Source organism: Globicephala melas, chromosome 1, assembly GCF_963455315.2.
Source record: "Globicephala melas chromosome 1, mGloMel1.2, whole genome shotgun sequence".
NCBI classification, from domain to species: Eukaryota; Metazoa; Chordata; class Mammalia; order Artiodactyla; family Delphinidae; genus Globicephala; species Globicephala melas.
The window spans coordinates 71,467,672-71,479,961 of record NC_083314.1 but is presented as its reverse complement, the minus strand read 5'-3'; the positions used below and the strand labels follow the sequence as shown (position 1 = coordinate 71,479,961).

At 52.9% G+C, this 12,290-nt stretch overlaps 2 protein-coding genes across 2 annotated transcripts in view; one reads left to right on the top strand and one right to left on the bottom strand.

The window, feature by feature from the left end:
• Window positions 1-10,708, bottom strand: part of NECTIN4 (nectin cell adhesion molecule 4) — a 27,473-nt gene extending 16,765 nt beyond the window's left edge. The window contains exon 1 of the mRNA XM_060297479.1: window positions 9,843-10,708. Coding sequence (XP_060153462.1) covers window positions 9,843-9,864 — 22 coding nt within the window. The 5' untranslated portion in view covers window positions 9,865-10,708. The remainder of the gene's footprint in view (window positions 1-9,842) is intronic.
• Window positions 9,772-12,152, top strand: KLHDC9 (kelch domain containing 9). Its single transcript, XM_030842126.2, has 4 exons — window positions 9,772-10,643; window positions 10,926-11,085; window positions 11,177-11,375; window positions 11,644-12,152. Exons 1-4 carry the CDS (start codon window positions 9,772-9,774, stop codon window positions 11,808-11,810), a joined length of 1,398 nt encoding a protein of 465 aa, XP_030697986.1. The 3' UTR covers window positions 11,811-12,152.
• The last annotated feature ends 138 nt before the right edge of the window (window positions 12,153-12,290 follow it).

Genomic DNA, 12,290 nt, shown 5'->3' with positions numbered 1-12,290 from the left:
GTGGGATCCCATCGTCAGCTCCAGGCTTTACCTGGCAGTGTGTGGAAGGGGCTGTGACCGGAGAGGAAAGGCTTGGGGGGGGGGGCGGGGGGGGATAGGGGCTGGGTAGGAGAAGGCCTGGTGTGGCTCAAAGAGGGAGGCACCAGGCCAGGAGGAACAGGGGCAAGGCCCTTGTGGGTGGAAAGGAACCCAAGCATCCCACACCCCAGCCAGCCTTGCTGCCTTCCCCCCGGCCTTGCCGAGTTCCCCAGTCTCCCAGAGGGGTTCAGCTTGGGAGCCAGAATCAGAGAAAGCCAGAACTGAGGACACTACTGGCCCAAATACCTCATCCATCAGATGAGAAAACAGAGGCCCAGAGTGAGGAAGGGGCTTGCTGGAGGACACACAACTTAGGTGGTATCCCTACATCCCTATCCCTGAGGCAGGGAGTTAGTTCAAAGACCCCTCAGATGGAACTTAAGCGACCCCCTCCGCTTCACCCCTACCCCACAGAGGATAAGCCAAGGAATTGACCGAGGAATTAACCCCACAGATTCCTGGCCTCCCTAGCAGGACCCTCTATCAGCATCAACACCTTCTCATTACTGGCCAGAAGTCCCCAAAGTGAGTCAGCACTACCTGAGTGGAAAGGGGTTCCTTTCCACCATCTCCATGGTCATTTTATCCATTTATCCCATGGTCATTGGACAAGCCACATGTCCGGACTTTGCAAGGACAATCTTTTTTTTTTTTTTTGCAGTACGCGGGCCTCTCACTGCTGTGGCCTCTCCCGTTGCGGAGCACAGGCTCCGGACGCGCAGGCTCAGCGGCCATGGCTCACGGGCCCAGCCGCTCCGCGGCATGTGGGATCTTCCCGGACCGGGGCACGAACCCGTGTCCCCTGCATCGGCAGGCGGACTCCCAACCACTGTGCCACCAGGGAAGCCCGCAAGGACAATCTTGATTCCAAATACTCTATCCTTATGTCCCTATAGGTGTACTCAGACCTGTAAGACCACACGTTTCCGTGTTGGATGCATATAATGTAACCACCAAGTTACACAAAAACTTATTGGCCTAGCTGGGATAGCCAGAGGAGGGGGCAGACTCTGAACTCCCTGAAAATTGAGGGATGGGGAGGGGCAAGATTGCTGACATACTGGAGCTAAAAATATATATATACAGGTAGACAGGAGAGAAGAGAAGATACATACGGGTTAAAATCTTGCAGTGGGATCCTTTTGTCTGGAGAGGGGCAGGAAGGAGGGGCCGGGACCAGCAAGGTGGGAGGTCATTTCAGGTAGAATATTTTCCACACACACACGCACCCCCGCCTCTACCTGTCAAAATCTTACTCATCTTTCAAAACTGACCTCAAGTGCCACATCTTCCATGAAGCCTTCTCAGCTCCTCCCACCTAAAATTAATCTTTCTCCCTTCTGTTCTTCCTCAGCCTCTGCTAGTCCCTTTATTATAGTCTGTGTACTCATAATTTGTGCACATCTTATCTCCTTAACTAAATTGTAAGCTTCACTTCAAGAAGCAACAATTGAAGCCTGCTGTGTGCCAAGGATTCAGTAAATGTGTTAAATGGAGGGACAGGACGAGCGCTGTAGTCTGTGAACTCCTGGAAAGTCAGGCTTGTTTTATCATCTTGTCTCAGTCATCCATGCTAGGACAGTCCACAGCACTTAATGGAGACTGAATACATTTTTGTTGAAGGCATGGTGTTATGAACGGAAAAGGCGGTCAGGTAGAGGAGTGGAGATCCTGACTCTCCTGAAGCTGGTTAGAGACCCAGACTTTAACGTGCCTCTGGACCGTGACCCCAACTCTCTCTCTCTAGATCCCAAATCTCAGCAGGGTCCATGGTAGCGACCTCTTCTTGGAGGGCTGTTTCCCACAGGTCGGGGCCAGGCCGAATGCCAAAGCTCCTGTTTCTCTCCGCCTCCACTTTGGTGAACCCCTTCCCCTCTTCGGGACTCACATCGCACCTGTGCCAGGGAAGCAGTCCCACCCCTATGCTGCTTTGAGATGCACGGTGGCAGGGGTGGGGTAGAGCAGGGGGGAATGGGAGGGAGGAGCGTCCCGTGTTATAATTATAATCATCAAACCTTGGATCCCATCGCGTGATTTCAGAGGAACTCCCTTCCTTCCCACAGGTTCACCCCTCCTGGTCCAGGAAACCACAGGAGAAACTGAGGCACGGTGGTAGGAAAGCAGTTAGATCAAAAGGTGGGTATCCTGTCCCTCTATCTCCTTCAGCCTTTTAGCTCACAATACATCCCAGTACTGCCAGTCAGGAAGTCAGTGAGCCTCTGGCTGGGACCCTCAGTCACCCACCCCCAACTCCAGCCATGTGGAGCATGGAGGCTGGACGTTCCAGAGGTGTTAAGTCCAGGCTGAGCCAAATATCTTTTCATGGGTATGTTCAGGTCCTATTAGACCCCCGAGGTGGCCTTGGAGGGAGGGCTACGTGTATCACTGGGCCTGAAAGGGAGCGCTTGGGCCAGGCAGTGATTCCAGCCCTCTGCTCGAGGTAGGGATCTTCCTCCCCCTTACCTAACAGATATCGGTCTCCAAGTCCCCCTGCCCCCGTGCCCTCAGTCCCGCACATCTCACAAGGGCCATGCTCTTGGGGAATACGCCCTCATCCTTCGGCCTTGCCTTCACTCTTCTGGGATGAAGCTTGCAGAAGGCAAATGCCAGGGTTGGGGCTAGAAGGAAATACTGGCTGGGGAAGACTTTCCAGACCAGTGCCTGGTCTCTTAGGTTCTGTTCTTTCTTCCTCAGTGAACCCCCATTCCCCTCATGCCTCACTACCTACCCTCCTCCTACCTGCATTCTGGGCCCTAAGAATGGGAACAATTCAAGTCAAGACAGAATCCTTAGCATGTAAATTGTCTGAGCGGCACCACTGCACGCAAGGCCTGCATACCTGAGTTCATTCGACAGACATTAGGTAAGCACCTCTTCGTGCCAGGCTCCAGGGAGAGGACAGAGACACCTAATACATGGTCCCTGCCTTCAAGGAGTCCGCAGTTAGGACAGGCAGACACATAAACAACTATAACGTGCTATGTCCCTCCATCATGTGTTGCCTATACGTCTCTGTTTGTATATATGCCGTGTCCATACCCGGGGCTGTCTCTATGTGCGTAACCGCAGATGTTCATCACCTGCGTGTATCTGATGATCCGCTTGTAACCTGTGTCTGTCCCCATGGCAGGCTGCACACCTCAGCCAAACCGGTTGGAGTGGGTTGTGCTGAAATTTTTGTTTGTGTCAATGCGACTTGGAGGTGAGTCAGGGAGGGACAAGGATGGGTGGGGTGGTGTGGGGGAGAAGAAGAGTGAGAGTGAGGGTCAGAGTGAGTGAGTAGGGGAAGGAGGGAGTGGGTCAAGGTGGGAAGGGCTGGGGGCGGGGTATCAGGAGGATGGGTTGGGGGAAGGAGCAGATGAGAGGGTTTCTTAGTGAGTAATATCCTATTTGTCTGCAGTGGGATCCCAGGTCAAAGAGTCAGAGGCTGGCAGGGAGACCCTCGGGCTTTGGGAGAGATAAGAGTGGTTAATAAATCAGAGTGGAACTCGTTGCAAGCATGGATGTGGACCAAATGTCTGTAATCCATTTCTATACAGCTTTGTTTCTCTGTGTGATATTAAGCTATTCTTGATCTGCTCATTGCCTTGGCTTCTTTGTACAGAGAAGTGTTGGGAGGTTGACTGACGTTGTAGTGGAAGATTACTGATAGGGGACTTGATTCCATCCCCCAGGACCAAGGCTATTGCAGGTAGAAGCTTCAAGGTCCTTCTTCCTGCTCCTCCCTAGGACTCTCCTCACGCACAGAGGACTGGGAAGCGATCCCCACACAGAAAACAGGTACTCCTGCAGCTTTTCCTCCACTGCAAATCGCCTTTGCTCCCCCCCCAGCTGGAGCTTCACTGTGCCCAGTATTAGGATGGTGGCATCCTGCTTTCCAAGAGATTCCATCTAAACATTGCCATGTGCTGTGCTGTTCCTATTTGCCTATCCTGCAGGCCCACTGATCCCCAGTACCCAGTCCCATCCCTTAGTGACAACCACACTTCCTGGTTGCCTAACAACATCACTTACAGTTCAGGAGGCTGGATTTGCTTGTTCCTAAAGAGTCCTGAAGCTAGAGTGAGGAAGTAGCTGAACATACGGCACATTTGGGCCCTGTATCTCAGTAGGCCACTGTGTGCAGAGCCCCCTCCTCCTTGCTCTCACCCCATGGACTCTCCAAACTTCTGTAAACACATGGTCGTAGAATCAGGGACCAGGGCATGGGTAAAGAGATGCCTTATTCTTTGACCCTGTGGTCTCTGGGTAGGCTAGCACTTTTAGAAGGCTCTAGAAATAGGTCCTGGCTGGCCCAGGACAAGAGTAGGAGCCCTCGTGGAAATCAGAGTCTTCCAAGTGCTGACAAAAGCAGCAGAAGATGCAGTGGTTAGGAGGAGGTAAGAGCGAAGTTTAAGTGGGGTCCTAAGAATTTGATGAGAGAATGGATTCTAGTGAGGACCCCAAGCTGCGCTCCTCTGCATTCTCCCCATCCCTGTCCCCACCCCTGACCACAGAAAGAGCCAGGCTCCTCCCAGGAGCTCACCTGTTGAGGAACATGCATGTAGGCAGCCCCCAAGGGCCAGCCCAGCCTGCAGAGCCTGCACCACCAGGGCATTTTCAGGTAACATCTGGCCTCTGTAGTTTCTCACACTCATCTCCAGGTATCCAGCTTAGATGCTGAGGGTGTGGTTCCTCTCTAAACCAAAGACTGCCACTTCCTGGCCATCAGCTTGGGCTCCTGCCACCGCCCAACTTGGCTTCCCTAGGGGAAAGCCTCCTGAGGCCCTGCGATCAAACATCACCCTTGGAACAGGCCCTGGGGGAGGCAAGACAGCTGCGGAGCAGAATATGGGGCCGCGGATGGAGAAAGACACCATGAGACCCAAGGGCTGTGGAAGCCTGGAAGAGGTGGGATCTTAGGGGGAAGAGCGCAGAAGACCCCAAGGGGAGAGGGCCAGTGTTGAAAGGACTCTGAGGGAAGACGTTAGAGGAGAGGGGTAGGAGCTGAGAGGACATGAGCAGCAGTTGGGAATCAGAGGAACCAATAGGACCTGGGGATTCTCGTAATTAGAGAGTAGATTTTCTTTTGAAATTTGTTAGCAGAGTCCTCCTTCTGTATGGCCCAGGAGTATTCACCTTTCCATCACGTCAACTCTAATTCCCTCCTTTCTCTCCACACCAGAACCCAAAGTTACCTCAAACCTGCAGCTCCGCCTGTTTCCATTATCAGTGCTCAGCACTCAGCAGGCAGGTGTAGCTGCCCTGGTCAGAGGCCAGGATGTGGTGCAGCTGTAGAGGAGCCCTAGTCTCAGTGCCCTGGGCTTTCTCTGCCTCATCCTGGAAAGCAGGGGCTGGGTCTTCAGGTTCCGAGACACCCCCAAAGCCCCAGTGCTGCAGGACTAGTTCTTGGCCTTGGTCTCACTGCACTAAGAGACTCGGACCCTGTCCTGCATCTGTTTTCAGTCCTAGAGATAGCAAAGTTGGGAGCCTTTGAGCCGAGGATGGAGGAGGTAGGTCCCAGGCTGCGGGAGAAGCAGGGGTGGAAGCCGAGTAGAGCATGCCCCTGAGTCCCTTCTGAGCATCTTCCCCATACATCCCCAGATGGACTTCATGCTTTCCTTGCAGGAACCCCTGGTAACTGCCCTCCAGCCTCACCCTGAAGCCTTCCTGAACCTCAATTTTTCCATCAATTCTAGAAGTAGCATACAAGAAGAAGGGCTAGGGATCAAGACACAGGGCAAGAGTCCCTTGCTAATGATAACTAGTGAGATAACTAACTAGTGATAACTAACTAGTCCCTTGCTCATGAAAACTAGCGAGATCAGGAAGCATTGGCTATAAGGAAAGGTAGAGGAACAAAGACCGGAGTCTCATCTCCCCGTGCCAGCCTGCTTCTCTCCCTGGGCCCAGGCCTCCATGCTCTAAGGTCCTCAGTGGGGAAATCCTACTCCCTGAAAAGGCCCCTTTTGTTGAAGCTCACTCAGGACCTCATCAGTAATCAATACCCTATGACTGTGCCCAGGGACCCCAAACTGGTTCTACTGTTCTAGCATACAGCCAAAGGGGGAGAATCCTGGCCACTCCTAGAAGGTTCCAAAGCTCCTTGCAGAAAAGTCAGATGGTTGGCTCTGTCCAGCAGGAGAGAGAGGGCAGGGGCGACAGAAGGGCAGAGACCCAGAGAGAAAAACACAAAGTAGATATGGTGAGAGAGATCTCAAGGCACCGTGAGACAGGTCGAAACCTAGAGATAGATACAGAGAGGGAGAAACACACAGACACACAGATACACACACACACACACGAGTTATTGAAGGGGGTAATTCAAAGAGATAAGAAGCTGAGACAAAATCTGAAACAGAGACAGAAATACCTAAAGAGAAATTTCTGGACGCCTACTTGCCCACTGCTGGGATCACTCAGGTACTTCCCTCTTCCACCCTCAATTTCCACCACTCAACAATGACCCATTGATACTTTCCTACTCAATATCGCCATGTCCCTCAAAAACTCAAGTTTTCCCCATCCTTACTCCACCTCTCCATCATTCTCTAACTCATCTGATTCCCACTCCCCTCCACCCCAAGGCTGCTCACAGTTCCACTTCTCTCACCAACTACTTTCAGCTCACGTCTCAATCACGTCTCAAGATCTGGCCTCTTGAAATCTCTTTTCCTGGTCATTCCTCTGTCCTCCTGTTTGCCCACGTCCTTATTCTGGCTGAGCTGAGAGCAAAAAGCCAGAATTGGGACCAAGAAGACATGGGGCCAGGAAATCAGCTATAGGCAGAATGAACTGTGGGAAAAATGTAGAAAGGCCAGAGGACAATAAAGGAAGAGCCGCAGAGACCGCCTGAAGGATGGGACAGCCTGGGAGATGTAGGCAGAGGCAATTGAGAGAGTCTTGAGAGTGTGACTAAGACCCCTAGGGTCCAATTGTTGGCTTTTTGTGTGTACTGAACAATGCTGTGAACCAGGGATGGTTCCAGGGTCAGAAAATGAGGTTAAGGGGAGGAGAAGTTAGACTAAAATTTTTTTTTTTTTTTTTGCGGTACGCGGGCCTCTCACTGCTGTGGCCTCTCCCGTTGCAGAGCACAGGCTCCGGACGCGCAGCCTCAGCGGCCATGGCTCACGGGCCCAGCCACTCCGCCGCATGTGGGATCTTCCCGGACCGGGGCACGAACCCGCGTCCCCTGCATCAGCAGGCAGACTCTCAACCACTGCGCCACCAGGGAAGCCCCTAGACTAAAAGTTTTATGAAGGTTTGAGACGAGGGTGTGTAGATTTGGGGCTGGGACAGACATCTAAGACTAAGAAGCTGAGCTTCAGGGATCCTTGCGTGCCAGAAACAGCCAACTGAGGAAACCAAACTCATAGGATCACATCAGGATTCTGAGACTTTCAGAATGATCAGCCCCCACTCCCACTCCTGGACAGAGGTTGTCCCTGTGCCTTTCAGTTTTTTATCATTGACGGGGTCATTATACACCACTTATGATGCTGCCCTGGGGTGTCAAGTGTTTGTCAGACAAGTACAAATTGGCTTATTTTCTTCCTCTCTTTTCTTCTCCTTCCTCTTCTTCCCCTTCTCCTCCCCCAGTTTCTTTTCTGCCTCCTCCAAAATACGGGCTTACTTCAGACTAAACAGGGGAGGTAGGATTCCTCCCCCAGGTCTATGTTTGGAGCAGCAATGGATGGACACCTCTAGCTACTAGGTGGAACTGGAGGAGGTGCAGAACTGGGAGGGGACAGCCAAGGAGCAATGTGAGGTTCAGCCTCCATGTTCGAGTGAGATGACAACTGCTGAGGACTTGAGGACTCAGAGTTGGAGTGGCAGCTGGGAGGAGAAGGAAAACAAAGCTGGGAGAGAGGAACTGGAAAGGCCCCTGGGGTGGGGAGTTCCCCGTTCTATCCAGGAGACTGGCACGACAGTCAAAGACTTAAGCAAAAGCAAGAGCCTAAAATGGGCATATAGGCCAGTACGGTTAAAGCAAAACTGACACCACCCACCAGGCAGCTCCTCGCTGAAATCCTAGGAGTATGACAGATCTGAATCCAGCGGTTGGGAGGTTAGCCAGTCAGAAGATTTAGGGAAAAGGCTGGCTTTCAGATTTCAGCCAAGGATGTTAGAAGTTAGTGATTTTTTTTTTTTTTTTTTTTTTTTTTACCATGGTCTGGAAAACTGAGGATCCTCTTTGTCAAAATCTGGGAAAGCTATAGTTGGGTGGGCAGAGACTTTCAAAGCTACTACTGGGTCTCGGCTTTAAGGTATAGGTGGGGAACAGGTCCTGGTATCTACCAGTCTCTCTAAATGTGCCTTCCTGCCCATACCCTCCTCATGCTATTTTCTCTAAGGACCAAGAGTTAGGATCTGGAATGGGAAGAGCCCTGCCCTGAATTACATGTCCAGCCTCACTGCAGCTCTAGCCACTCTCTATGGCCTCCATTTCTTGGGCCTGATGGGGATCAAGTTGATGAATAGAAACCAAAGGCAAAAGTAAGCAGTCATCACTCTCATTTACAGACCAGCCCTGGGGGACACAAGTCCTGTTTCTGTCCCACCCCAGCTATGCTGGGAGTAGAAATCTGTCTGCATTTTCACCAGTAGCTAAAACTAGTCAGCTTGGATCTGGGCCTCTTCATTCTTCACTGGGTCTTGAAGGGATAGAATCAAGAAGCAGCTCAAGGACCTGGCTTGAATAAATGGAAGATACCAGGGAGGGGCAGGAGTTTGTTTTTCTCACTCCTCGCCTGCTTCACCCCCATCCAGCTTCTAAGACTGGGCAGCTTCTGCCCTGGATCTTATCAGGAGAAACTCCCTGACCTTAATTCTGAGTTCCAGATGCCACGGTACCTCAATTTCCTCCTGCTCTATGAGCTTATGAGACAAAAGGAAATAAGGAGTTACTCTTCCTAGGACTCAATAGTGAAAAGTTCTCCAATGCCTAAGGTATTTTCCGTCACCCTCAACCCAATCTCTCTCTCTCTCTCTCTCTCTCTCTCTCTCACACACACACACACTCACTCACTCACTCACTCACTCACTCACTCACTCACTCACTCTACAATGGGCCCTGAGAGACTGGGTTCTACTACCCTCTAGTGGCCAGAGAGGAAAGGGCTGTCCCACCCCGTCGATCAAGACCTTCAAGACTTTACCACGGTCTTTGGTCTGGAAGACACCTAGGGGATAAGCCAACAGCACTTTTTTTTTTTTTTTTTTTTGCGGTACGCGGGCTCACTGTTGTGGCCTCTCCCGTTGCGGAGCACAGGCTCCGGACGGGCAGGCTCAGCGGCCATGGCTCACGGGCGCAGCCGCTCCGTGGCATGTGGGATCTTCCCGGAACCCGTGAACCCGTGTCCCCTGCATCGGCAGGCGGACTCTCAACCACTGCGCCACCAGGGAAGCCCCAACAGCACATTTAATAAATGAGAAAGAAGAGGCCTAGAGGAAAATAATCACTTTGAGAGTCAGGGTATAGTTGGGACCGGAACTCAAGTCTCCTGACTCCCAGGTCAGTGCTTAATCCACTTTCACTGCCTCCCCTCTGACTTTTGTCTCCCCTTCCTAGCTTATCCCTGGGGAGGTCAGAACGAATCAGAAAAACGCCCCAAACGCCAAAGCCAAAAAGGACATGGTTCCTCCTCAACCCTTGCAGAGCAACGCCTGCACCTGAAACGTCATAGTCCCAAGTGAATTCACATCTTGGATAACATGGGTCCTTCTGAGGAACTGGCTGTCCTCGGACTTTCCGAATTTAACAGACTTTCAAGATTTTTACTGACCTCGCACAGCTCCTGTCGCCATGGTGACATCACTAATTCATGGTGGCTACCCAGGTCTCCTGTCTCCACGGTAACCAGTGCTTTGCGACCTTCAGTTTGCAGCGGTCGTGCTGCAGCCGCTGCAGTGGTTGCTGGGCGACGGCGGAGCGAAGCAGGTGGTTTGAGGTGGGGACCCGGACAGGCTTCCGGTAGGGGTGTAGAAGCGGTTCCGGGGAAGCCTGCGCCCCCAGGTAGGGGTGCTCCGGGCCGCCGGCCCCGCAGCCCGCCCCTCCCCGGGCCCATGGCCGGGGCGGTGGGTGGGACAGGGGGCTCAGGCTGGACTTGGCGGCCGGTGGCGTGGGATCCGCTGCTGGCGCGGGCCTTTCATTCATGCACCGAACTGCGGGGACGGTTCTATCTGGTGGGGGGTCTCCTAGCCGGAGGAGCGAGAGAGCCGAGCAGTGATATGGTGGTCTTCGATCCGGCTGAGGGCCAGGCCGTGCGGGTGGGAGCCCGGGGCGGCCCGAGGCGCAGCCACCACGACGCGGCGCCGGTGGGCGGGCGCTGGCTCTGTGTAGTGGGCGGCTGGGATGGGTCGCGCCGCCTGGCCACAGTAAGCGCCCTGGACACCGAGCGCGGTGTGTGGGAGGCGTGGACCGCCGCCCCCGGCAGCTGCTCCCCTGCCGGCCTCAGTAGTCACACCTGTACCCGCCTCTCCGACCGAGAGCTGCGGGTGGCAGGCAGGGAGGGCGGGACTCGCACTCAGCGTCGTTATGGAAGCATCTACACGTTAAGGCTGGACCCTGGCGCCCGCACCTATTGGTATGACACCCCTTGCCCAAAACCTTTCATGCTCCCTCACTTACACTCTGGAAAAACAGCTTCGCAGGCAATTTATCTAATATCCTCACCCTAGAACCCTCCTTCCCCGGGAATCTTCCATGTCTAAGATAGCTGAACTCTCATCAACATTACCCTCCCTCTCAACCGAACTACATATGGCACTGTCCCATGTCTCCTTCCTATCCTTGGCAAGGGGGTTGGGGAAGAGGCAGTACAGCGCTTATATTTTAAAGAAAACCAACTCAGGCCTGACTTTCACAGCTATAAGGAAGAAGGCTACCACACAGTCTCACGTTCAGGTCACTGCGCTGCCCTGCTCCGAAGTCCTGGGCCCCACCCAGGTCACCAGCTATTGCTCTTTGGGGGCTGCAACTCAGCTGAAGCAGAAGTAGCTGGGCATTGGAGTCATGGGAAGATTAAGGTATTATCTGCTCACATCTTGCTAAGGGTGGAAGGGGGCTAAAATGGGGCTGCCCAAATCTCTGCAGACAGTCCCTTCTCTCCCCCCCAAGGAGGAACCACCTGCTGCCCCCCGTCTGACGGAACAGCTTGCAAGTCTCGTGAGCAGTGGGCAGGGGTCCCAGCAGGGGCCTCGAGGACTCCGGCATCACTCGTGTTCTGTGGTTGGGCCCTTTGCTGTGCTGTTTGGTGGAGAAACTCTGACTAGAGCCCGAGACACCATCTGCAATGACCTCTACATCTATGATACCCGTGAGAAGGGGCTTAATGGTTGAGAAGGGGAAAAGGTGGGAAGATAGGAGAACCTGCAGACTACAGAAAGAAAGAGGATGGAGTAATGGGGTAGGGAGAAGGAAGATTTAGTCGACAAATTAAAGGAATACACAGAATGCTAAATTTTGAAGAGGCCCACAAATCCAGTGAGGAGAAAAATAATGAGCAAATCTTTGGTCTTGTTAAGAGCCCCATGGGAGCCAAAGCGCTACTGCCTCAATAACCACTCTCTGCCCTTACCCAACAGGAAAGTCTCCTTCTCTGTGGTTCCACTTCCCCTGTGCAGACCATGGACTAAAACGCGTGGGCCATCGGACCTGCCTTTGGAATGATCAGCTCTACCTGGTTGGGGGTTTTGGTGAGGATGGCAGGACAGCTAGTCCACAGGTTTGCATTCTGGACCTCTTTATCTGAAGAATAGTGCCAAGATACACCACCAAGCCTCTGTTTGTTTTGTTTTTGTTTTTTGCGGTACGCGGGCCTCTCACTGTTGTGGCCTCTCCCGTTGCGGAGCACAGGCTCCGGATGCGCAGGCTCAGCGGCCATGGCTCACAGGCCTAGCCGCTCCGTGGCACGTGGGATCTTCCCGGACCGGGGCACGAACCCGTGTTCCCTGCATCGGCAGGCAGACTCTCAACCACTGCGCCACCAGGGAAGCACCAAGCCTCTGTTTTGTTGCAGACTCATAAGCTTTAGTTATCACCAGAGCTATCTGCCTCATGTCAAATGCTGATTAAATTTCAACCTGAGAGTTAACGTTTGTTTCTGAATCTTTTGGCGGGGAGGGAAGTAAATAAGGAGGTGCATCTTTATTTGCAAGGTAAAGGATAAAATATGGGACCTAGTTTGATATTGTGAGCCATTAACCAGATGGACCCCAAACCACAAATCATA